Here is a 26,911-nt window from a genome sequence, read left to right on the forward strand (position 1 = left end):
GTTCATGTGCTTTCTCAGTCACCAATGGAGTGAAACAAGGCTGTATGCAGAGTGAATAAAACAAGGCTGTGTGCTTGCTCTCATGCATTTTTTTTTTTTTGGCTAGGCAATGGGGTTAAGTGACTTGCCCAAGGTCACACAGCTAGTAAGTGTTAAGTGTTTGAGGCCAGATTTGAACTCAGGTCCTTCTGACTCCAGGGCCAGTGCTCTATCCACTGCACCACCTAGCTGCCCGCTCCCATGCTTTTTAGCATGATGTTTTCAGCCATGTTGTCAAATGCTTTCAATGAGGATGAGCATAGCATTAAGGTCAGCAACCACACTGATGGTAAATTCTTCAACTTGAAAAGGCCACAAGCCAAGACCAAAGTGGAGGAAGTGTTGGTGCATGATTTTATGTTTGCAGATGATTGTGCACTCAGTTCAGCTTCTGAAGCTGAGATGCAATAAAGTATGGATCAATTCTCTGCTGCTTGTGCCAATTTTGGCCTAACAACACCAAGAAAACATAGGTGCTCCATCAGCCACCACCACACCACCCATGCATGGAACCACTGGTTACAGCAAATGGAGAAGTTTCGAATGCTATGAATAAGTTCACTTACCATGGGAATGTACTTTCCAGGGATGTACACACTGATAATGAAGTTGATGCATACTTTGCCAGAGCTAGCTCAGTATTTGGGAGGATCTGAAGGAAAGTGTGAGAGAGAAGAGGTATTGGACTGACTACCAAACTGAAGGTCCACAGAGCTGTTGTGCATTGTTGTATACCTCTGAAACCTGGACAGTATGCCAGCACCATGCCAGGAAACTGAATTGCTTCCATTTGAATTGTCTGAGGAAGATTCTGAAGATCACTTGGCAGGATGAAGGACCAGACATTGAGGTTCTTTCTTTAACTAAACTGCCAAGCATTCAAACTCTGCTTTAGAGAGTGCAACTCTGATGAACTGACCACATTATTCAAATGCTAGGCAATGTGTGGCACAGGGTGCTGGACTGATCATAGACTTATCTTCTCCAAGCTAAATATTTGCATTCAACAAAAGCACATCCCCAAGGCAAAATGACTACCAGAAGAATTAATGTCAACAGATTTCAGGATCTAGCCCCAAGCTTAAATGGCTAAAGTGTAGTGATTAGACTTCAGTTAAGAACTAGAAATTGCAAAGGAAAAGATTTTTGGAAATCAGTCTGTAACCAGCTATAGCCTAAAGTAAGGTTAGAATAATCATCAGGTTAATCATGTCTACCAACCTTTCAGGATAAATCTATAGGAAGGTCTTATTAAATCTAACACTACATAAATACCGGATGATATTGGTTATTGTGATTTGTGATAAAATCTTAAATGTTTCCTTGTACCATTCAATTATTTATTGTTTAAGTAGTCTTTAGTTTGATTGATTACTCTGATATTAGGAATGATTTCTTTGAAAGCTAAAGTTTCTGCCTGGGGAAACTGTCCACACCCTGCCAGCATTAAATCAAATTCCTTAGGTCTCTTTGCCTGGTCCAAAAGCAGCAGGTCAACTTAGAATCTTGGGATATTTTAGCCCAGCACATTTGAAGCTAACCTGATGATAACAGGTGTTATTTCAAGCTGTTTTGTAAAATTTTATATGTATTTCTTAGTATATGCAGTTTGAAATTCCCAGAAAGATGAGAATGAGGAGCTGAATGTTCTTTATCTGGGCAGCTCTTTGGAGTTACTGTTTTAATCAAATATTTACATAGGTATTTTGTGGTAATTAGTAATTTATTTTGTTATACTACTTTGGGAATTTATTTATGTTACTTAAAAACATTTTGTACCAACTTGGTTTTGATAAATTCCAATTTTAAAGATTTATTTTTGCTTTAAGGTTGAATAAGATAGAAATAGCTGTCATTTTAGAGATTTCCAACCAACTTACTTCAAGCAAGTTTAGTGATTATCTTTTTAACATGAGGATAAATTTTAAGTTGTTTTTAAGAAAGGGAAATACTTTTAGGAAGGAATGTTTAAATAAAAAATATTTTGTAAAAAAAAAAAAACCTTTTGTGTGATTTTTAGAAGGCCTACTAATTTTATTTGTAAGCTAATTCATTGCAATAATTATATATTACTAAAAATTGTGTCCAAACCTACTGTGATTAGTGAGACTTTATTATGTGTGGGGAAAGCTTTTTTGGGACCCTAAATATTTTTTGAGTTTTATCCTTAGGTTTGTTGTGTCTTTGGACCAGCCTTACATGGGTGCTTTCAGAGAAACATAGTCAGAGTCAGTAGCTCAGTGGAAACAACATTTAAAATCTAAGGCTAGTGAATATCTGTCCATATCTGTCCCTGGAAATAAGGTAAGGAGGTTACCTTGAGAAAACTAAGATCATATTCTTCTTACTTCATTTTCCCATACAAGAAATCTGTCCATGTGGTTCCACATGCTAGGCTACTTATAGTGCTGTAGGCCTTTAGGATCAGTTTTGATGTTGTTATAATCATGTTCCTGCTTATACCTCTCATAGCCAATTTCTATCATCGGGGTAGACAGAGTGGAAGTTTGTTGTTACTATTTGTCCTTTGTTATTGTTTGTTCTCAAAGAGGACCATGACATCAGGGAGGTGATGCCATGACATGCAAGTGAGTTGGATTTAAGTGGGGGGAGCTGTGCAAAGTCACCAGCTTCACTTTCCCCTCCATAGCCACCTGGATCCAGTGGCCAGATATAGATCAGGACAACTGGAGATGGCCCAAGATACAGTGGGGAATCTTGGCCTTTTCAAGCTAAGGTCTTTAACAGGTCTCAGCTCAGCTGAGGCAATGCCTATTTAGTGATTAAAGCTTCATAAGAAACGAGGAAAAGAATGGCCTCTTTAAAAAAAAAAAATCTGGCAGGGGAAGACCCTCAGGGTTTCTGGCCAAAGCAGAAACAATTGCTATTTACATTCATCCTGAGCCAATCAGGGCCCAAATAATGACCAAATAGGGTTTGGCCTGGAACCTATTATTGGCCAATCAATGAAAGCTAGAGTGATTTGGAGAGCTAGAGTGATTTGGGATTAAGGCTGGTCTTTAAGAGAAAAGGAAAAAAAAATTTCTAGAGATTAAAAATTTACATCTCCTTTGGGGTGTGATACCCTATATGGACAGAGGGAAAGAAAAAGAAGGAAGGAAAGAGGGAGGGAGGGAGGAAAGAAGGAAAGGATGAAGGGAGGGAGGGAGGAAAGAAGGAAGGAAGGGAAGAAGGAAGGTAGGAAGGAAGGAAGGAAGGAAAGGTTGGTTGCTCAGGTAAACAAAGTGGAAGTTTTTTATTTGTAATTACAATACTGAAGCTTATTACATTAATACAAAGGCATCTAAATTACTGTAATAAGGTCTAAGTGGGAAAGATCTTGTTGTTTTGATCTAAATTTGTAGTCATTCCATGGCCTAAGCAAGAGTTAAATCAGTGTTTGAACTTGTCATATGTATAAGATTCAATTCCTGAAGTATCTCATTCTTTCAGAGTGATATGAATATAATTAAACAAAGGTGAACAAGCATGTGAAACAAAGATGTAAATCTATTAAGTTGTGAGATTAAAGTTGGGAACCTCTTTTGTTTTTGTTTTAAGGAATAGGATTTCAGTACAGACAGTTATATTAGTGAAGAGTAGTATCTTATGAGCTATCTTGTGACACCCTAATGGGAAATCTGATTTTACTTATGTTTGTTATTTAATCTGGAATTTGAACATGTGTAGAAATGTATGCAAACTACTTAAGAGACACTTTAAAGATGTTCTCATTGTTTAAAAGGGATTCTGAGAGCAGTAGTAGGTGTTTATGTCCATTTGAACACCATTACTAATGGAACCTGTTTTACTATAGACAATATTTTATAAAAACTGTTCTGTATATAATTTGGGATTATTATGTTTATAAATCTCAAGTCTTTTGTTGTTTGTTATTAAGCATCTTAAAGCAAAATCATTTGTGTAATACCTACTTAGCATGAGTACTAGTTATATCAAAATGTGTTTTTATGATGGATCTGTTACGGTTACCAATGTGAGGTTTTGGTCAATACTTGTTATCTAGAATATTTGATCCTTCAGAGCTGAATCCACCTGAAGCTCTAATTATCAGAACTAACTATTTAAGACCTTATAGGACTGTTAATTGATATTATTCTGAGTTTGACTCCAGTTATGTTCATCAAGGAATGGTATTAATCCAATGATGCATGATGCCAACAACCCTATGGGGTTTCACATGCATAAACTGCAGGTGGTGTTCTTATGGCAGAGGCTGAGAGAACTATTGGCATGGGCTGAAGTAGAATTCTTCTAATTCAATTTCCCCAGCATAACATTTCTTGAATGGAAGAATTTAACAGGCTAAGTTTAAGCCTGGCTCAATGCAATTAGACATCTACACAACTTTTGCCTAGAATTTACGTCAAAATAAGGGAACACTTTCCCTTATGTCACTTTTTTTTTTTGCAAATTTCTATAATGTCAAATGATCAATATGAACATAATATTAAATCTTTATCTTATAGGCTAACACTGGAGCACATCTGAGTTACTATAATAGGATGCAGGTGTAAGATTTGAGTTAACTTGGCCTAAAATTTTAGTTCTTTCTGTGTTCCAAATAACTAAGTTTTTAATTATTTAGCATAGACATGTTACTAGTTATATATTCTTGGGTAAGTCAGGGTCCTTTAATTTCTCACAATGGTATTGGGATAATTAGGCAAATAATGCAAAGACTTGTGAAACCAGGATATGATTCTGTTATTTAGTTAATATAACTGTCTCAGTTCTGTGTTAAGGAAAGGAATATCAGTAGAATTCGTTATCCTAGAAAAAGAACGGCTTGTGGTCTATCTTATGAATGCCTTAAAGAGACATCCACTTTTTGTTAGGGGTTATTAATTTGAACGTGGCTAGAAGTTGGAAATGTTTTATTATAATAACTTACTTGATACGTACTGTTTTGAAGTTGATTATTCAGTGTATTTATATATCCTATCCCAGAACCTTTTGTTATAATAATTGAAGTTCTTCTGGCAACTTTTAAATGAATTTACTTTTGTATTAGAGTCCATCTTATTATAAAAAGTATTCTGTTATTAATTCTTTAGTAGAATCTCATTCTCCTACTGGCGGAATGAAGAATGGCAAGTATAAAAATTGGGTTCTAATTGATGCGGTCTAGAGGTTAGGGGTTCTGGAATCCCAAAATCACAACACCCAGGTCCTGCCTGAAAGAATTCGACCCAAGCCTTGTTGCAGTCAAAAACAAGGTTTATTGAGGATTTGGCGTATCAGCTAGACTCTTAAAGAATCTGAGCATCTATGGGCTATTGGCTAGATTGTAAAAATCTGGACATCTTAATGGAGACAAGATGAACTTTATATACAGAAAGATTGTGGGAGGAATCTAGGAGTGGCCAAGTAGTCCATGAAGTAATAGAATTACCAAGGGTGGGAAATGGACCAAGGGTGGGAGTGGCCTGGGGCCACCGGGAGGCAAGACAATGGAGGGGAGATTGGGTGTAGCCACAATGAAAGACCAGTTGATGGGATTATAGCCTCAGGGGACCACCAGAGATTTGGCCATGTGGGAAAGTACAGAAAGATTGTGGGAGGGATCTAGGAGGAGCCAAGTAGTCCATGAGGTAATAGAATTACCAAGGGTGGGAAAGGGAGCCTAGGTGGAACCAAGGGTGGGAAATGGTCTGGGGCCAGGGAGGCAAAACAATGGAGGGGAGATTGGGTGTAGCCACAATGAAGACCAGTTGATGGGATTATAGCCTCAGGGGACCACCAGAGATTTGGCCATGTGGGAAAGTCCAGGGTTTTCCTTTCTGGCGCCCAGATTCCAACCCCATCATAATTTTCTATTTGTATCTGAATTTCTAAAATTGTAAAATCCCTGGTCTAGAAGTTTCCAAATTTGATTTTCCAGTAACAGACATAAAGTTTGAGCTAACTTTCATTATCTGACCTGGTAATTGGCAAAGTAAATTTAAATTTGTGTTAAGATCAACTTTGTAGGAAAATTTTAGTAGCGAAGAGACATTCTACAAGTGAACTGAGCCAGAGAAGAACTGCTCTAAGACCACACTCAAACTATAGAACTGCATCAGATATTTCCAGAGGAACAGAAGGAAACACACCTATGAATTTTATTTTGCTTTTACTTTTTTCCTTTGTGCCTTTTATCTGTAAGGTCTGTTTATCAAAGGGGATTGCTCCCTTTAATTTTGTCAAAGCATGGGATGGGGGCATCTTTCCCTTTTTCCTCTCATTGTCTCTCCTCTTAAGTCCCATAGTTAGAAACCATTTCAAATGGGGAATGTGAGAAATGATAATTAATAAACAATATCTTGGGGAAATTCAGACACCCCCCCACCTTCTTACAAAGTCCTGACTTTTTCAGTTCTTAAGGGCATTAATGATGAGATTGGACCCACTTCCTCATTTGAGGCTTCACCCTGGTGGAAGTTATCATGTTCTGCTCAGGCTTGGGTGGGGTATGCATTCTTTGAATTGACAGCCCAAAGTTATGGGTGGTATGGTATAGAAATATTTTCCCTATCCAAGAGATACTCAGCCCTTCATTTTAATATAGCCTACTTCCAATCATGTTGACCAATTAGATTTGATTATTGTTTGGTGGACCACCTACTGTTTTGAGGGGTATATGAACTGTGAGCCCCCCACCATGATTGTCTTTGGTAGAAGAGACAGCCAAATGATTATCTTTTTATTAACTTGCTGACCTTATTAATAAAATGATTAAATTACCTGGAAACCATGTCAACCTTTTTAAATTATCACAAGAGAAAAGAGTGTCAAAGAGAAGTGGGTAATAAATAGTGCAGAAAGGTCAGTAAGAATGGGGATTGAAAAAAGGCCATTAGATGTGTCCATTAAGAATTCATTGGTAACTTTGGAGAGCATTTGTAGTAGACTCATTAGACAGGAAGGCAGCTTGCAGAGAATTTAGAAAAGAAAAGGAAGTATAGGTCTTGATTGTTGACTGCTTTCTCAAGAAGAGTACTCACAAAAAAAGAGGAGAGAGATGGGATTGATGGGGTATGGGCCCAAAGTGAGACCTTTGTCCCAAGTTGGGCTCCATTTGTCTATGGGCCCTAGAAAATCTTTGGACTGTCCTTGAATTCTCCAGAGGTCAAGAGGATCTTTGGAGTTCCCCTGAGGCTCTGATTCCATTGTTTTGGCTATACCCAATACCCCAATTCTGTTATCCTTGACCTAGCCTAGCCCTCCATTGTCTTGCCTCCCTATGGCCCCAGGCCACTTCCCACCCTTGGTCCCACCTAGGCTCCATTTCTCTGGAATTCTATTACCTCATAGACCACTTGGCCACTATTACCTCATAGACTTTTTGACCACTCCTGGATCCCTCCCACAGTCTTTCTGTATATAAGATCCATTTTGTCTCCATTAAGATGTGCAGATTTTCACAATCTAGCCAATAGCCCACAGATGCTCAGATTCCTTAAGAGTCTAGCTAATGTGGCGAATCTTCAATAAACCTTGTTTTGGGCTGAAAGAAGACTTGGGGCAGGACCCACGTGTCATGATTTGGGGATTACAGGACTCCTAACCTCTAGGCCTCATCAGGATGATAACAGAGATAGATGGATCAAGTGAGGATTTTTTGAGAGTAGAGGAGACATGGTCTTGTTTATAGGCAGTAGGAGAGTATCCAGTATACTGGGAGAGATTGAAGATAAGTGAGAAGACATGATGGATTAGGATTTCTTATGTATATATGTATATAGAGGGGTTTGCCTTGTTAAGAAGGGCTCTTCCTGTGAGACTGGGGTGGAGGAGATAGTGGGAGAAGGCATCTGAGTGATGTGAAAGGAGGAGAAGGGGAGAAAAGGAGCTCTGCTACCAGCCTCAATTTTTTTCAGTGAAATATAAGGCATGGTTCTCATCTGTGGGAGAGGAAATATGGAGGTTTTCGAAGGGATGAAAAGATTTGGAAGATCTGCTGTGGTGAGTGGAATAGTGGCTAGATTAGGGAGGTGTAAAAGGATTGTCTTGCCACAGAAGGACCAAATTTGATTTATGTCAAACACCTCTGACGTATATATGTCAAATCATTCTGATAGTGGAAGTTCTGAATACCAAGATGTTTTCTGGAATGAATCTATTTTCCACTGGTTTTAGGTAGAAACCCATTAGCAAAGTAGGCAGAAATCTAGGCCATTGACTATTATTGTCCCCATGAATTTTAGGATTCCCCACCCCCCAACATAAAATAAATACTCTTAAAAAATACACACCATAGCAATTTTTTTTTTAATTTAAAAATCTTTGGGAAAGGAATTTGTAGTGCTTATTTGCATATTAACCTAAAATTAGCATACAAAGGATTTGTAGTCATATATTGCTATTTTCAGTCAAGTTCAAGAAGTAACATTAACAGTGCCACAATCATATGAATTGTAAGTATGCTGTTGAAAAATGAACTTCAAAGTTGTGTAGGAATTTACAGTTTTTAACTAAGCCAGTAGAGGGCACTTGTTCTCTGAAAATGTATCGTGTAGATCTTAAACTCCTAATAGGCAGACATAGATAATTACAATGGTAAGAATTCCAGCAGCAATATATATACTTTTGTCCCAAGACTTAGAAACACATAAAGATTAATTAACATAATTAGCACATTGATAGACGATTTAAGGAGCATTGTGTAAATATCTGTCCATAAGTAGAAAGTTTAAGACTCAAAAAAATAGTCCTGGTCAGGTATGATCTAAATGATGTTTAGAAATCTACAATGAGATAAAACGCCTTGGACCATGTTCATCTTTAACTTTTTTAAAATTAGAAGAAAATTTAAAAGATTTAACTTAGCTACAAACATTATCAAGTTAGAATTTTAGTAAACCTCATTATTTTTAAGAAGCAGGGTTTACAGAACACTAAACCCTAATACTCTTGTTTAGATAGGACAGTAATGGCTTAATTTCTAGAGAACTAAATATAGTGCTTCCCCATGGGGGTTTATTACTTTGATTATGGTCTAAGAATTGATCAATACAAATGATTTTTTAAAAAATGAATGCATGGTACTCATAAGATTTTTATTTTGTTACTATTTTGTTTTATACTGCTAATGAACAATAACTTTTCCTCCTGTATTCCTTTATAGTTTCCTCTACTCTAAGATATCCCCACTTTTCCCATTAGTGTAGTGGAGACAATCTCTCTTCCTGAGAAAAGAAAAGCATTCTGTGTGATTCTCGTTCTTATAAGTCAAAGCAGTTTACTTTGCTCTATATTTAGGTGTTACGAGTCAAGATGAAATGTGGGAGAAATCCTTTAGCAATCTTTTTTTTTTAACAGGTACTACTGTTTTTTCTCCTGTACCTCAATGTTTTTTTCCTAATCTACCTGGGAAAATCTTTAATATCATAAACTAGAGAATGAAAATAAGAAACTCTTAAAGTGCTTCTTTTGGTATGTCTGTTATTGTATTACGAGCACCACTCTGATTATTTGTGTGCAAGTCTTACCTTTCTAAATTGGTTGTAAACTCATCAAGGACAAGGACTATCTTATTTATCTTTTCATCTTCTTCAGCACTTATCTACAATATTTTTGCACATAATAATAGTTATATAAATATTGTTGAATTGGGAAAAGGAGGAGTTTGTTTCAAATCTCATAGCAGCTAGACTAAATGATACTAAGGTAGAGATCTTTCAGGCTCCTTCCTCACCTCTTCAATCCCCCATCCTTAGCCTTAGGTATCAGAGGAGATTATGCCCTCTTTTGTTTCTTTCCTTTTTTACCCAACTTCCTGCAGCAAAACAAGCAGGATTTGGTGACTATGAAGACAACAGTTGCCACACAGGCAAGTAGGAAGCCAATCACATCCAAGGAATGGTATTGGTACCAGGTAAGGTCATGGGCAGCAGGTCTAAGGTGCTTAGCACCTTTGTGACGCATCACAAACTCTATCCAGAAGACAGCTCGGTCTAGGGGTTTCACAGGTTGGTCATGGTGAATTCTTGATAATCTCATAGCATTCTCTTTGTATCTGAAATAGAAACACATACACAAAGCAGAAGACAGTCACTTTTTTTTTCCCCTTAGAATATCTACAAAAGGATCACCCAGCAGATAGTCCTATTTGGAGCTGGTCAAAGGAACTGAACATCTTTCTAATCTGTCTGATTCCAGCCACATAGTTATCCTTTATTAAAAAGAAACAAAGGAGATGAACTGTGAGCCATATGACTTACTGTCTGAAACAGAAAGAATTTATTCTTCTCCTTCATCAAATGTTGCAAAACATAAAATAGGATTCTTGGTGTTTATTGATGATGTTTTTTTTTTTCCTAGAGCATCTGTTTTATGAATCACATGTGAAAAATCATCACGGGCAAAGAACTGCCCAATCTCCTTTTCTACTCATATGGAACCATTATGAGGATTAAGAGGGCCAGACAACAGAGGAATAGCTTCAACACTGCACTAGTATCCACAAAATGTCAAAAGACCCAATAGGACTCTTCCATTGGGTTGAGTAGATCCTCTGTGGATGATGTACATGGAAAGATATGAATAGTAGGCTGAGAAGTTGTTGTTGTTGTGAGTTGCACTTGTGAAGGGATGATAAGGTCATGGCTTCAATGAAGTACTGAAGCAGGTATTGCATTTAGAAACCTTTTTTCCAAAGGGTAGTTTTAAAAAATTTCTGGGGGTAGTTAGGTGGCTCAGTGGATAGAGCTCTAGCCTTGGAGTCATGAGGACCTGAATTCAAATATGGCCTCAGACATTTGACACTTACTAGCTGTGTGACCCTGGGCAAGTCACTTAACTCCGATTGCCTCACCAAAAAGCAAAGAAAAAGAAAAAAATTCTGACTCACTAATGTTTTCATTAATTTAATTCACCAAACACTAAGTGACTATTATGTGTAATGTTCTATTAACATCTTATAGAGAGATTCAGTAGCATGTTGTAGAGGGAAATAGGTGCCCAAATATGATAGCTGCCTTTTAGATATCACATTACTTCACTGAAAATAAGCTCTTTTAAGCCAGGCATAGCAGCGCAGTCCTTGCTACTGGAGAGACTTAGGCTGGTGAATCATTTGAGTATGGGAATTTTGAACTACTAGAGGATTAAAGCTAATCAGGTATATGCATTAAGTATTAGAAGAAATTGTGCCATCTTTTATTTCTTTTCAGTTTTACTTGACTTCTGGCAGCAAAACAGGCATCATTTAGAGACTATGAAGATAACAGTTGCCACATAAGCAAGTAGGAAGCCAATTATGCCCAAGGAGTAATATGATGGGTGGCCCGTCTAAGGTGCTTAGCACCTTTGTAATGCATCAAAAACTTGATGCAGAAGACAGCTCAGGCTAGGGGTTTTAAGGATTGGTAAGCGTCAGTATGGTAAGACCTTGGGAATAGGGGGCCATCAAGCCATTTAAAAAGGAAAGAAGTGGACAAAGGTGGAAATAGATTGTGCCAAAGTTTCATACTAATTAGCAATGGGGTTGACCCTTGGGTGGTCACTATATATACTTCTAGCCTGAGCAAGATAGGGAGACAGTCTCGAAAAAGAAAAAGAGAGAGAGAGAAAGAAAAGTAAGAAAAGAAAAAGAAAATAAAAGTTTTTAAAATGTATCATTTAATTAATAGGATTTTAAGATCATAGATTTAGGGTCCCCACCCCAAATCTTAGACGCCATCTAATCCAGCTGCCTAAGAGAGTTGAAATGATTGGTGCCAATGTTATAGTAGTTTGTACAATGGTTTCATTCAAGTCTCACTCTTTATGACCCCATTTGGGGATTTCTTGGCAAAGATACTGAAGTGGTTTGCCATTTCCTTCTCCAGCTCATTTTACAAATGAGGAAACTGAGGCAAACAGGGTGGAAGTTACTTGTCCAGGGTCACACAGTTAGTAAATATCTGAGGCCAGATTTAAACTCATGAAGATAAGTCTTCCAGATTCCAGGCCTCACATTCTATCAAGATTCAAACTGGTCCTTTGACTCCAAATCTAGTGTTTGTTTCACTATACCAATTCCCAGTACTGGTAGGTAAGATTATTGTTGGTAAGAAAGCTGAATTATGATACTCACGAGGGGTTGTTGATGACTGTCTTCAAAGCATTAAGCATATCTGCAGTTGTCATTTCATGAAAGTCTACTTCAACAGCTGCTCCCTTAGCCTTCAGGTGAGCAATGTTATCAGGCTGATCAGCAAACATGGGCACACCTATCATGGGAATTCCATGATAGATAGCTTCATAGATTCCATTGGTTCCACCATGAGTGATAAAAGCCTTGGTTTTGGGGTGACCTAGGATAGAAATGTAAGGAAAAGGGATCAGTCAGTTATGATGGATTTAAAAACAGAAGAAGGAATGGACAGGATAAGTCACTGAGCAAGGCAGTGATATTCATAAAACAAATTGGTATAAAAATGGGATCACTTGGAACTTTCAATATGTTAGGAAAGAACATGAGGTAGTATCTACATGTGGATCTCTGGCTATAGTTATGAGTAGTAAGCAAAGGAATTGAAGGTGGACCACAAAAAAATCTTACATTGCATCATTTAATTAACGTTTGAAGAATGTGTACAGAGAAAACCAGAGAAGAGAGGCTTCTTTTTCAGGAGAGCTGCCAAACAATTGCACTTCCTTTTCATGGATTTACCTGATAGAATATTTCTGTAGCAATCTACTCCCCTCTATTTTTCTGATTACAACAAGAACACCCAAAGCAAATTTCTCTCACTTTAATCAACTCAATTCTTAGTTGTCATCTGAAACCTAAGTAGGTAGCCAGGTTGAGATTTTACCAGATCTGTTTCCTCTCTTTTTGTTGTGAACCTCTCATAATTTATTATCCTCCACCCCAATTTGAGATGATTGAGAATGTTGAAAGAATCCATAGACTTAATCCTTATAATAATTTTTCTAGAAAAGTTCTTAATCTTTTCTGTGTCATGGATCCCTCTGGCAATGTAGTTAAATCTATGGCCTCCTTATCAGAATAATGTTTTTAAAAGCATAAAATATCAGACAAAGGATTATGAAGGAAATCGGTTACATTTAATTACAGTTATCAAATATTAAAAACAGGTTAAAGTCCTTTAACTCATTAGCAAAATGTCCTACCATTTTGAACTGTCCATAGGATTACATATCTAGAACTGGAAGGAATCTCAGAACTCATGCAATCCAACTCTCTCTTATTTTACCACATAAAGATGAGGCCCAAAAAATTTAAATAACTTACTAAGGTCAAAATCTGGTTCATAGGAAGGCAGGATTTGAACCCAGATTCCTTAACCACAAATCCAGCATGCTTTCCACTGGACCATGCTGCTTTTAGTGTAATATAGCCTGAGACTAGCAACAGACCCACTGATGGTTTAGTAATTCAGTAAATTACAGTAATTATCATCATGTAAGTTATCTGCTTTCAGAAAAGAATCTTTTGGGGACTCTTTTTCCCCTTAGATAGTTGGAGGAAGGAAACACCTGGGAAAGGCTAGCTGAGTTGCATAACTACTTGTATTTAATTCGCAATCTTCTGTTAGACTGATGAATTATTTCAGTTCTTTTAGAATGCCTTGGGCTTTTTAGGTATCATTGATAACTTTAATCAAGAATGAATATATAATTCATTCATTCAGGATTTTTTCATAATCCCTTAAGTCAATGTATTGTCCTTGAATTAACCTACATACAATATCAAAGACCTGTGATTTCTTAGGTGTAAGAATTTCTTCCACCAAAGCAGGTAACAAGCTTTTTTTTATTGCTTAGTTATAGAGTTGCTTAAGGCCCATAGTGGTAAGTCACTAGTCCAGAGACACAAAACTAGTAAGTGTCAGAGACCAAATGTGAATCTAGGTCTCCCTGATTCCAGATCTCTCCATTATGCATTACCTCTTCTCTCAAGGTCTCTTATTAATTGGAAATATTTCATAAAATAAACCACTTAATTAGTGTTAGGAAAATGTTCCAGTACTGACAATGAGATTTGTATAACAGATGGACAACTCTCTCTCTCTCTCCAATGTAAGAAAACCAAGAAGATAAGATTTAATTTTGTATGTAAATTTTCAAAAATTTCGATATTTCTAATCCACAGTCTCACCAAGAAGATCATTCTGGGGAATCCAGTCATAGGTTCTGGTATTTGCACCTAATGTGGCCGGCTTCTTTCCTTTGTATCGCCATACAACCTTTCAAAATAAAGGAGAAAAAATTGTAATGTGAGTAGAATCATAAAGCTCTAAAATAAGAAGGACCTTTAATGAGAATCTAGTCCAACCCTCTCATTTTGTAATTGAAGAAAATGAGGCCTAGAGAAAGTAGGTGATGAGTACAATGCTACTTGTTATCTATCCTTTTAAAGAACTTTCATAGACATCCTGTTAAGAAGGTTATTGTTGTCATTCCCATTCTCATTTAATAGATGAGAAAACTGTAATAACGGATGGGGTGGGGAACCAACACAGAATTTAAGGCATTTTCCTAGAGTCAATTGACACAACTGTATTAGAATATATCGTACAAATATTAAATTTATAGAAATGTATTCTGTGGGCCATCCTAGCTCTCAACTTTAAAATTCAGCATTGGCTAGGAAATGGATTTGCTTTAATGTTTGTTGAGGAAAGCTTGCTTATATTCACTTTCTTCAGGAAATGGTTTGTTAACCATATCCAATTTAGCAAGCATGTTATATATTTGCAAAACGCTGTTTAGGTGCTGTTGAATGTAAAGAAAAAAACAGTCTCTGGCCCCAAGGAGGCTACAGAAATTACTGGTGGATGCAATACATATCCAAATAAGAAAAACCAAGGAATTAGAGAGAGAAGAACATTACTAGGGGAGATCAGGGAAGGCTTCATGGAGAAGTTAGTCCCTCAACTGAACCTTGGAAGAAGATAAGGATTCAAAAAGGAGATGATGGAAAGGCACAGGAGATGACTTGTCTGAAGCTGTGAAGTGGCAAGACAGAATTCCAAGTTCAGGGAAAAGCTAGAAATTTAGTTGGCTGAAATTTAGCCTGTAGGAAGGTGGAAAAGTAGGTTGGAGCTAAATCATGGATGGCTTTAAATGCCAGGCTGAGGAGTTGGTATTTTATCTTAGAGATAACTGGGAGCCAGTGAAGAATTCTGAGCAGCAAAGTAACATGATCAGAAATGTGCTTTACGAAGATTAGTAGCTATATGATTGGTATAGACGTTTGGTAGCTACACGGGTGTTGAATTGAAGACAGTAAAGTGAAAACAAGAAAAATGTAGAGATAGAATGCAGTACAATGGAAAGAAAGATGAACTCGAGCTAATCGAATCCTAGCTCTGACACTAGTTATGCAACTGTGGGCAAGTCTAAGTCATTTTATTCTTCTATGAAACGGTGGTGATACTTGCATTATCTACTGCAGTGGGAAACGCTGGAATGAAATTCATTCTTTGTAGAACATTAAGACAATTCTGTTCAAAATCACATTCTATCTGACAGCCAGTTTCAGGATTCTTTTCACAATGTCAGAAGAAATCGCGAAGTTCTAGAATCTCAGATTTAGAAGGGGCCTCAGTGGCCATCTAGTCCAACGCTCACCTAAGTCTGTCTTCTCTCCGATGCACCTGACGATGGTCAGCCTAACTTTGCTTGAAGAACTCGAGTTCTTCAACCCGTCACCCACCATTCCAATTTCGGATTGTTCTAATTGCTAGTAAAAAAATGTTTTTCTTATTTTAAGCATCCATTTGCCTTTTTGTATCTTAGTCCTATCCTCTGGGATCAGACAGAATGAAGGTGATGGAATCCTAATAAAGCTGCCCCAGCCCCAACATTCTAACTTCCATAGAAGCCCCACTGAACAGTAGGCCCACTGCCCCTCCCCCTGCCCCAACTCAATATCCTAACTTCTTCATATCTGCCTCGCTGCTCACTAGAACAACAAATGTGTCCATGAACTTGGATTTCTCACAGAAACAGCAGGCATGGCCATGTGATGGCATCCCAGCCACTGCCTCTAGCTAGCCACTGCCCTTAGATCCATTCCTCATATCTCCCACAGAAACAGCAGGTGTGTCCACGTGTCCACAACCACATCCGTCTAGTCTCAGCCCCCACAATACTCAGCCAATCAGAAAGCAGCACTACCAGGATGCCCAAGCAGGATGTGGACGCCAAAATAATAGAAGGGACTTTCCCTAAGTAGGCAACTGCACAATGATAGCAAAAGCTGTCCCTCAGGTGAATTTATGATGGAGAGAGGCTTATTATAATATCATTATCATACATACATGCCCTCCCAGGGGTTTTTTCTGTATGTATTGTGAGTAATCACATGCACAGTTGCACTGAGGCTGGGACCCCTATTACCTAATTAACAAACCCCTCCTGCCTTTTTAATAGTCATAATTTCTGTTATGTAATTGTATCTTTCCCTACAAAAATCCATCTTGATTTCACTAAAGTTGCTGGTTCCTCTTGGAACTCAGCTTGTGTCAATCTCAATAAATGCCTATACTTGGATTAGAGGTGGTCTGACTTTGAATTCTTTGAGACAGTTCCACCACAACACATCATGAAACTACAACAAAGTATAGCTATGTCATAAGATTGTAGAATTTTAGATCTGGAAAGAATCTCAGTGATCATCTCGTCTAATCCTCTCATTTTACAGAGGAAGAAAATGGTGCCCGAATTCTTAAGATCACTCATGTATTAAGCGGCAGAGCCTCGATTCAAACCTAGGTAATTTGAGTCAGAATTCAGAGCTCTTTCCTACCATACTGCCTCCTTCCTACTATTTCTGTCTATTCTATTGCCTTCAGGGATTGAGTTTGAAAAGAGGGAATTGAGAAAGAAAAGCCAGGTAGAAGGTAGTTGACGTTGGAGAAAGTAGTCTATTCAGCAATTCCCCAGTGAGTTGAATTCTATTACAATGGAAATCTAAAAGGTCAAAAATTCCCAATGGTCAATATAAAGTAATACTAGAAAAGTAAGCTGGACCCAAATTGTGGACAACTTTAAATGCTGAGCCTGAGTCTGAAGAGGCTGTATTTTAACTCAGAGGCAATAGTGAGCTAGTGAAGTATTTTGAGCAGGGGAAATTTTATGACAACAAAAATACTGGGATAGCTCCTTTTATCACAAAATTTATGCTCACCTGCCTTTTTCATTACGCCAAATAGTCATAGATCCCTGGAATGTTAGAACTGGAGGGGACCTCACTTTACAAATGAGGATACTGAGTCAACAGATTCATTCTGTCGATAAGGTTTTCTTTTAAGACTGTGTCCAGTTTACTTTCTCAAATTCATGTTTCTATTTGAAAGTCTATGAAGCTTGAATAAATAAATAGATAGATAGAAATGGAGATAGAGATAGATATATAATGTGAGTTGATGTATTAATTGGTTTTGCTGAGCTGCTTTTTCTTTTTTAATCATTGTTGCAAGGGACAGATCACTGAGGAGGGGAGGAGAAGGGACATATTTGGGAATAAAAAGATATAAAATCAAAGCACATCAACAAAAGTAACATTTATGAAAAGAACACATGGGCAATATTGATTAGGGTGGGATAACATTCAGCACCAAATGATTTTCTATTCCATTGTTGTCTTAGAAAGACTCAGTAGCTAAAACACTAATAGATGTGATGATGATTGATTCTCTGCACCTTGCATTTGTAGAGATTTTTTTTACATTGCCTACATTTCCCCCATAATCTTTTCCTCTGCCTCCCACAAAGTCATTTCTTATAACAAATAATTTTTTTAAGAGGAAAGAAGAGGGGGAAAAATAAACACAACCAATTAACACATTGAAAAAAATCTGATGTTATATGCAATGCTTCCTGGGCTAAGTGACTTACCCGGGGTCACATAGCTCATAAGTGCCTGAGGTTCTGACTCCAGGCCCAGTGCTCTAGCCACTGTGCTTCCCAGTTGCCTAGGGTCAAACAGCATGCATCAGAATAAAGCCTTGAACCCAAGTTATACTGAGTCCAAATCTTTGGAGCCATTCCAAGTGGCTCTCTAGTTACCCTGCCTCTGTTTATAAAGCTTTACAGAATGCTTTCACATATACTAGGATCTGTAATTATGTATAATGAATTTTAATATGTTAGAGCACAAAATCTAGTAGAAATGATTCTTAAAAATAAAGATAACTAAACCTTTACATTTCAGTTTCATTCCATATAGTCCTTTAATTGTAAAACTCACTCATTTCTAACAAGCTAAATGCTTATTGCTAGTGAAGGAGAGATAACCACTACTCACTGAGGAAAACAAACAAACAAACTCCAAAACAACAACAACCCCAAATCCACTTAAGCCATTACAATAATGTCAAAGGAAAATAGTGTAATAGGCACTTTTTCCAGTGAAACAAAGTCATTGGTGTAATGAAGCTAAGTATTTTCTTGCTTGCTGGAAGGTAAGGAGAAGGCAGGAAAGTAGAAAAATGCTCATCAGCATCATTCAGGCCTTCAAGTCTTTCCCTAAGTTGATTTGCATGCAAACTAGGGTCATTATGAGTGCTAAGAGGAAGTTTTATAGCTTCATAGTTTCTTTGCAGTTCTGCTAAGTAGAGTCCCCAGAATGATTTTAAATGATTGATTAGGGATATGACAGGAATTTGAAGGGATTTTCTGACCATAACTTTAATGACACTTAAACTGAGGAAGTACCTCATCAACCTTCTTACTGTCCCAGCCCCCTTCCTACTCTACCTGCCATCTCCCTTTATCTTCTTTCCTGCCACTCAAACCTTCTCCCCATTCACCTGTACTTCTTCATACTCCTCATCCATAATCTTAATTTCCTCTTCCCTGTTGCCCCATCCTAGAGTATTGGGATTAGAATCAAAGGACTTGGGTTCAAATTCTGATTCAGTTACTTGTATCCTATGTAACGCTGGGCTAGTCATGTCCTCTCTCTCATTTTTTTGTTTCTTCATAGGTAAAATGAGGGGGTTGGACTAAATAAGGCCTCTTTCTAAGGTCTCTTCCAGCTCTGTCTATGATCTATGATCTTTCCTTTGTTTTCCCTGCACCCTCAGTCTCTGTCTTGCTTCCCTAGTTTCCTCTCTTCCCTGTTCAGCCTCTTCCTTTATCTTTTGGCCTCCTCCAATCTTTCTTTGTTCATCTGGCTTCCTCAGTACTTTCTTGTTCTCCTCCAGGACTCTCTGATCTGCTTCTCTTTCCTTTATCCTCTTCAATGTTCTTCCTTCTTCTTCTTGTTACCCTACTCTTTCTCTGCTCCTCATGCCTGCTCTGTTGTTCCACACTCCATTTATGTTCCCTGCCATCCCCACTGCTCTTTCCAGTGAGATCCTAGTCACCAACCCTTGAGATTTCTTCTCCATCTTTATAGGCTTGAACTTTCCTGTGTCATTATACCCACTAGTGGCCATGCCCAATTTCTGGATTCTCTGTTCACCCTTGGCATCAGGGGACACCAATCTGCTAGTTATGTGACCCTGAGTTCCCAGTTCTCCCTAATCTCAGTGCCTTCCTTCTGAGATCATCCACAATTTATTTTATTTATTTACATAGCAGCTAGGTGGCACAGTGGATAGAGCACTGGACTTGGAATCAGGAAAATTGATCTTCATGAGTTCAAATTTGGCCTCATACACTTACTAGTTGTGTGACCCTGGACAAGTCACCTAACCCTGTTTGCCTTAGCGGCTTATCTGTAAAATGAGCGGGAGAAGGAAATGGCAAACCGCTCCAGTGTCTTTGTCAAGAAAACCCCAAAATAGAATCACAAAGAGTCAGATGCAACTGAAAAAATATATACACACATCATATATGTGTGTATGTATGCATGTATATGTATGTATATATCATGTTTGTGTGCATGTATGAATTGGTTTGTACATAGCTGTTCGAATGTTGTATTTCCCAATAGACTGTGAGTTCCTTAAGCAGGATCTGGGTTGGTTTTTGTTTTTGGTTTTGGTTTTTTTTTGCATTTCTTTGTGTCCTTAGTAGAGTGCTTGGTCATTTAGACACTTGGACAACTTTATTTTATTATAACAAAATTATCATAACAAAATAGCTGTTGACTGACTGAGGGGAGGAAAGAACAGAGAAGAGAAAGTTTTAAAGACAGATTCAAAATCCCCTTAGGACTTTCCTTAGCAAACTAGCTGGCTGAGTGTCACTCACTAAATTCTGAATTTAAAAATAATAACCTAATACTATGAGTTTGTCAGAGCTGACAATCTAGCAGCTATAATCTAGTCATAATGCCAACAAAGAGCAGGTGATGGTAGGAAAGAGTATCTGAGGTTCTGTGCAAGTCAGAAGAGAGAGCCACAGAGACACTGTCTAGTTCACAGCATCGTAGATCTAGAGCTAACAGGCTAGCTCATTTTGCAGATGAGGTACCTGTGGCCCAGGGTGTGGTTAAATGACTTTTCTAAGTCACAGTGTTAGCCAGGGGTAAGGAACCTGCGGCCTTAAGGCCACATGTGACCTTCTAAATCCTTAAGTGCAGCCTTTTGACTGAATCCAAATTTTAAAGGATTTGTTCTGTAAAAGTTGGATTAAGTCAAAAGGCACACTTAAGGACTGCTGTTAGTAAATGACAGAGCAAGAATTTGAACTCACATCTGAGGACTCAAGATTCAGTGATCTTTCCACCATGATTGCACTGCAACAGATGATGTACAACATAGAGACAAGACTTAAGATAACAGTAAAGTGATGCCTAGCAGAGAGCAGTAAGATAGAGAGACCAGGGCAGCAAAGATCCCCAACTCAATGGAGAAAGAAACTTATCCAGTGACATCCTCGGGTGACATCATGGGCTCTGCCGACTTACAGCTATGAGTTGCCTCAGCTATTGATGTGATCTGGATACACAAGTTCTAACCCTTCATGCAGGATAAAGATGCAGCAGGGAAAGAGTACTAGCTTTGGATGCAGAGAATCTGGCTTCTGAACCCTGTTCTGCAGCCTGCTACTTGTTTGATCTTGGACAAGACATGTAACTTCTCCAAGTCTCAATTACCATGTGTATAAAATAAAGATATTGAACCAGATAACTTCAAAGGTTCCCTCTAACTCAAAACCTATGTATCCTTTCACTTGTTCCTTATGTATGTATTCTCCTTACACATATCCTAGGCATATGCCCCCTATATGTCTGCCTTGCCATACATATTTCCCCGGTCATTTTAGGTTCCTTTCCCAGGTCCTGTTCCCCACTAGTGATATGGCAATCTGTGGGAAAGTATACTTCTCTGTAGAGGAGAAAACATTCTTTTCACTTACCTTTCTATGCTAGTTAACCATTTTATTTACTTTGAACCATAATGACCTTGGGCTAGTTGGCAAAAAGGAACACATTGGCTGAGGCTCATAAACCACAGTTCTCATCAAATGCTGACTCACTGTGACCTAGGCAAGCCTCCTAACCCCTCTCTGGCATATTATATTATGTGTTCAGTAGGACCCGTATGTGATGGAGGTCTTGGAAATGTTCTTGGAAATTTCATGAAATGTTACAAAGCTATGCAAAAGTTAAGTAAATGTATTATTGTTTTTAGTAAAAGGAAACAGTTTCTAAGAACCGTATTAGAAAGAAATGTTTGGCACAAATCTATGGTAATATCACAACATCTTAGATTTATGCCAGGGAATGTGAAGTAACAAGAAGAAAGCCCCTGGAATGTAAGGAGTAGATTATTTATGGAAATGAGAAGAGATGGACAGGAATCCCACAGATGACAAATCCTGCAATGGCCATGATCTATGCCAGTGGATATAGCAGTCACACTGATGAGATCACAAATCCATCAACAAATTAAAGTGCTAGTACCAATCAATCAACTAGCATTAATTGAGTGTATCTACTATATGACAGATACTGTGTTACATATACAAATAAAAAGAATGAAACCATCCTTATGCCTAAGAAACTTGCATTTTATTGGGGTAGGGGGAACAACAAGATCATAAATACGTACAGAATTGATATAAAGAAAAAATATACAAATAAATAAAAAAGTAGTTAGGGCAATGGGGGATAATACAGAAAGTAGTATTTGAACTGTGTCTGGAAGGAAGAGAAGGGACTCAGGGAGGAGCAAGTGAGGAAGCAGAGCATTCTAGGTTTGAAGGATAGCCAATGCAGAGGAACAGAAATAAGAGATGGAGTCTTATATGTTAGGACCAGAGAAAAGCCGAATTTGGTTGGATTGTAGTGTGTGGGATAGAGGTAGATTGTGAAGGTCTTTAAAAGCTAAATAAATTTATATTTCATTCTAGAGATGATAGGGAGCCAATGGAGTTTAATGATAAAAGGAATTATATGGTCAGATCTATGGTTAAGGAAAATCACTTTTTAAAAATTTTTAAAATTTAATTTAATTTTTTGGAAAATCACTTTTGACAGCTTACATGAGTAAGAAAGACTGGAGAGAGGAGAGATGTGAGGGAGGGAGACTAATTAGGAGACTACAGAACTACTCTAAGAGAGAGGTGATAGGGCCTCAAATAAGATGGTGGTCATATGACTAGAGAGGTATGGGGGGTTTGAGGAAAGAAAAGAAGGTTTGTGATACTTTTTGTGGGCAATGAGACTTAGGAATTAGGAGAGTTGACTTGCTATAGTGGAAACTCATTTGAATTAGGACAGCATGAATTTGTCATGTCCCCAGTCAGAATGGTTGTGATTTCCCCCAGTGCTATTCAGCATCACATGAGTAGAAGCAGAGAAAAAAGATAATGAGACTAATAGAGGGCTGATGTTTGGCAAGAAATGAGTGGTGATAAGATAAAAGGAAAAGATAGGTATTCAAGAGTAGTTGACAATGAAATGTTGAATTGATTATCTATATGACAAATCCTGAGAAGAAAATTATCCCAACACTCAGAGACTTACTTACCTTTACTATTTTGTGAATATTAAGGGAAGGAGAGATATTTCAAGTCTGAAAACTCTAAAACCTACATTTTGAATGATTCAAAAAGTTATTCTATATTATACTGTTCTCAGACTGAATTGTGGGGATGACAACATTACAAGATTAGAGTACATTAGCTAATATGCAAATTACCTGACCACGACAATGAGAGGAAATTCTCAGAAGCCCCTGCTTAGAAAAGCCCGATACCAATCTGAGCCTACTTAAACCTTGATCCTGAGATACGTGGGGATAAGGTGCAAGTGGGCCCTACGAATCTGGACCAGTTTTCCATGATCAGGTCGTACTTTTACCTTTGGCTTTGTCAACACCAGTTTGTTTCCAGGTTCTGTGAGCTAAAAATAGTCCAGGATCTTTAAAGAAAATGCAGCTCAGGTATGATGGTGATAAAAACTCTAAATCAGCCATTGGGGTTCAGTTTCTATTTTTTAAACCATTAATAATCCTTTGCAACAGCAGAACAAAAGCTAAATTTGATAAATAATCTAATGCCTCACCCTGTTTTCCTAAGGTTTAATAATTAAGAAAATATTTGAGAACTTAGTCTACTAGAAGTAAGCTCTATTATAAGATTCCACCTGATTTTTTAGAAAATCTTGCTAAGTAGACCCGCTTTGTAAATTTAAAACAGACCAAGGCAGCAAAAGAGGTTTGTCTCCTTTTTCTCACCTTCTGTGGAATCTGGGCAAGAGCTGCAGCAATGAGGTTACTCTTTTCCTCAGTTAGGTTTTTGACCATTGACCCAAGAGAAAATACCACAATACCATGTTCCCCAGAGCTCTGGACAAATTTTTCCATTTCCTGTAAAGGAGAGATTTATCATCTATCAGATGGAGAATGCAGCATGAAAAAAAATAAATCAATTCAACCCAATCAAGCTAACAAACATTTATGAAGTAACAAGTCTGTATTAAGCATACTCTGTATGTTTACCTCTCAAGGCCTCTTCTGATGCCTTATGGATATATTCTGGGTTCTCAGACTACACTATCTTGCTGCAAAGGCTTCAAATAAGGACTTTATGAGGCCATTCAAACACTTGCCTAGCTGTGTTTGCAGAGCGTCACTATCAGTGCTAGCTACCTTTGATTATTGGTGATTATTGATGACTACAGCAATTCAATCAAAGACTGGCTACTTAAGTGCAAAGAAACTGTTTGCAAAAAGGAGCATCTACAGTTCTTTTGAAGTATTGACAAACTACATGAGAAGCACTGTGTGAGGTTCTAGGGAGATAAAGCATGGAAATTCAGAGTTGGAAGGGACTTTTGAGGTTATCTAGTTCAATATGGATCTGAACAGGAATCCTATTAGATAAGTCAAGTGGTTATCCAGTTTCCTTTCTCTAAGATGGTAGCTGGGTGGCACAGTGGACTTGGATTCAGGAAGTCCTGAATTCAAATCCAGCTTCAGATACTTCTTAGCTGTGTGACCCCTGGGCAAGCCACTTAACTTCTGCTGTGCTTCAGTTTCTTAATCTGCAAAATGGGGAAAATAATAGCATCTACTTTCCAGTTTGTTGTGAGGATAAAATTAGATAGTATTTGTAAAGTACTATATAAATGCAAGCTATTATTATTATTAAAAGTCAATGGTCACTGCTCTCAAGGAACCCATAATCTCACTGGGGGGATAAGATAGATCTCAAAACTCAAATACGAAATTAAGTCTATAAGTACAAAGGAGAGTTATAAACAAAGAGCTATCAAAAATCTAAGAAGGGAGAATTATTTCTGGTTAGAGGTAATAGGAAGTACTTCATGGAGAGGTAAAATTTGAACTGGATCTTGAAACTAATGTATGTACATACATTAGCCACATAATGACTGATTGATGACTAAAACTATGACCTTTAAAAAACAATCACAATAGAATTAAAAACAAGATGGGACCATAGAGCAGGGGTTTTAACCAAGGTCTACGAACTTGTATTTTAAAGTATAGTTTGATAACTCTATATATACAGAGAAAGAGACAAACTAGTTCTCCCTATCCTACTCAGGCTAAAAGTACAATGGTCGCTAATAGGCCAGTCACACTACTGATGGATGAGGGAGCATCGATATTCTCTGTTTCTAACCTGGACCAATTTGCCCTTCGTTAGGCAAGTAGGTACTTAGTAAATGATTGCTATCTTCCCTCCTCCTTGCCTTTGTGCACAGAAAACAGGACATCTTTGTACGAGACTAAAACTTGGAAAACCACATGATAGGTTTACCTCAGGAAGAGGCTTGGCAGGCTTACAGTGTAGTCCTCCAACAAACTCAAAATTTGGCAAGTATGGACGAGGAAATTCAAAATCCCAGTATGTTCGAATCAGCCACATTTCAGCTTTTCCCATAGTTTCACATAATGTAGTGGGTCTCCCTAAGGGAAAAAGAAAAAAAAAAGGAGTTAGCTATGTCATAGATAGGTCAAATCTCTAGCCCAAGGATTCTTAGCCTTGTATGTGTCATGAACCCCTTTGGCAGTCTGGTGAAATACAGTATGGATCCCTTCTCAGAAGAATGTTTTTTTGTTTTTTTTTTGTTTTGTTTTGTTTTTTGCTAGACAATGGGGTTAAGTGACTTGCCCAGGGTCACACAGCTAGTAAGTGTTATTTGTCTGAGTCCAGATTTGAACTCAGGTCTTCCTGACTCCAGGGCCAGTGCTCTATCCACTGCGCCACCTAGCTGCCCCCAAGAATGTTTTTAAATGCATAAAATAAAATACATAGGATAATAAAGGAAACCAATCATTGAAAAAATTGTTATCAAAATTGGGTTAAGAATCCCTGCTCTGAGGTTAACGAAGGGTCTTGAGTTCCTAGGAAGGCCTCTGAGCTCCTAGGGACTCATGGTGCTCACAAGAAGCCACTCTCATCCTTCTTAATGCTAATATCTCCCTCTGAGATTATGTCCAATCTATCCTGCATATATACAATTGTTTGCTTGTTGCATCTTCACCATTAAACTGTGAACTCCTTGAATATTGGGACTGTTTTTGTCTTTCTTTGTATCCCTGGACCTTAGCACAGTGCCTGGCATATAGTAGACCTTCAATAAATGCTTACTGACTTCACTTAGGGGGAAAGAAAAAAGCAAAGTACTCATCCAAACAATTTTTGTCAGGAGTGATATGCATCATCACTTTTGCTAATTAAGATCATGGAAATCAAGTATATTGCATAAAAGGTAAGAAAAATGAGCAATATCCAAAACAATATGTACAGTCACTGTAGAAATAAGTGTACCTTAAACTACTGGGGTCATGTCAAATCACAGATAATTCTCAAAATTTTTAATTAATTGGCCCTGCCTTAGCTTTCCTAATTCTATCTCCAAATGCTTTCTTTTTCAACCCTCTGTTTCAGCAGGTTCTGTCCCTCTAATGCATTCCCCTCTCCCCTCATTGTTCTAATCTTTGAATTTTCATTCATGCTATTCTTGCCACCTAGGAATAATAGAAAGGGGAGGAAGGGAGTTCTCCACAGTATTTTTCAAAATGATTGGCTTCAGCTGAGCTATTGGCTCATGCATGGCCAGTGTACCTTCAGCTCAGGCTACATACATAAAAAGACCCAATGTCAAATTTAAAAAAAAAAACAACCCCCCCAATGGTATTTAGGTCTAATTTCTATGAACCTATTTTTCTGCTTTAAAGATTCAAACTTTAGCTCACAGAGTATGTTATAGCGAGCTACCTATGTTTCATGTTAACTAAGTCATATTGTTAAAGACAAATTCCATTTCTTATCAGCAATAAATAAACAAAGGATCCTCATAACTTTAAAGACCAACCTATTTACTTTCAGCTATATAAAAAATTGTGGAGTGGCTGTATACTCCTGGCAGGTAAACTATTAAGGAACTCAGGGCTTACCTAACACATCACTGTAAAACTGATTCCAATCCTTCTCATCAAAATTCTGAAACCAAAAGTCAAAAAAGAGGAAGAAAACCATA

General features: G+C 37.8%; 1 protein-coding gene across 1 annotated transcript; it reads right to left on the reverse strand.

The window, feature by feature from the left end:
- Window positions 1–8,294: 8,294 nt before the first annotated feature.
- LOC114023394 (UDP-glucuronosyltransferase 2A1-like) lies at window positions 8,295–26,905 on the reverse strand. The gene is made up of 6 exons (XM_027836011.1): window positions 26,829–26,905; window positions 25,186–25,334; window positions 23,637–23,768; window positions 14,153–14,240; window positions 12,122–12,341; window positions 8,295–10,060 (listed from the first exon to the last, which is right to left on the reverse strand). Exons 2-6 carry the CDS (start codon window positions 25,306–25,308, stop codon window positions 9,781–9,783), a joined length of 843 nt encoding a protein of 280 aa, XP_027691812.1. The 5' UTR covers window positions 25,309–25,334; window positions 26,829–26,905; the 3' UTR covers window positions 8,295–9,780.
- Window positions 26,906–26,911: the final 6 nt, after the last annotated feature.

This window comes from Vombatus ursinus, unplaced genomic scaffold, assembly GCF_900497805.2.
Source record: "Vombatus ursinus unplaced genomic scaffold, bare-nosed wombat genome assembly UNPS02014818.1, whole genome shotgun sequence".
NCBI classification, from domain to species: domain Eukaryota; kingdom Metazoa; phylum Chordata; class Mammalia; order Diprotodontia; family Vombatidae; genus Vombatus; species Vombatus ursinus.

Bases quoted from the DNA above. Each gene is read 5' to 3' on its own strand.
- LOC114023394 (XM_027836011.1), bottom strand. From the start codon at position 25,308: ATGGGAAAAGCTGAAATGTGGCTGATTCGAACATACTGGGATTTTGAA. The intron at 14,241-23,636 runs GTGAGAAAAAGG...TTATTTTGAAAG, and splicing joins TTGCCCAGATTCCACAGAAG to GTTGTATGGCGATACAAAGG. The intron at 10,061-12,121 runs GTGAGTATCATA...TTTCTATTTCAG, and splicing joins ACAGTCATCAACAACCCCTC to ATACAAAGAGAATGCTATGA.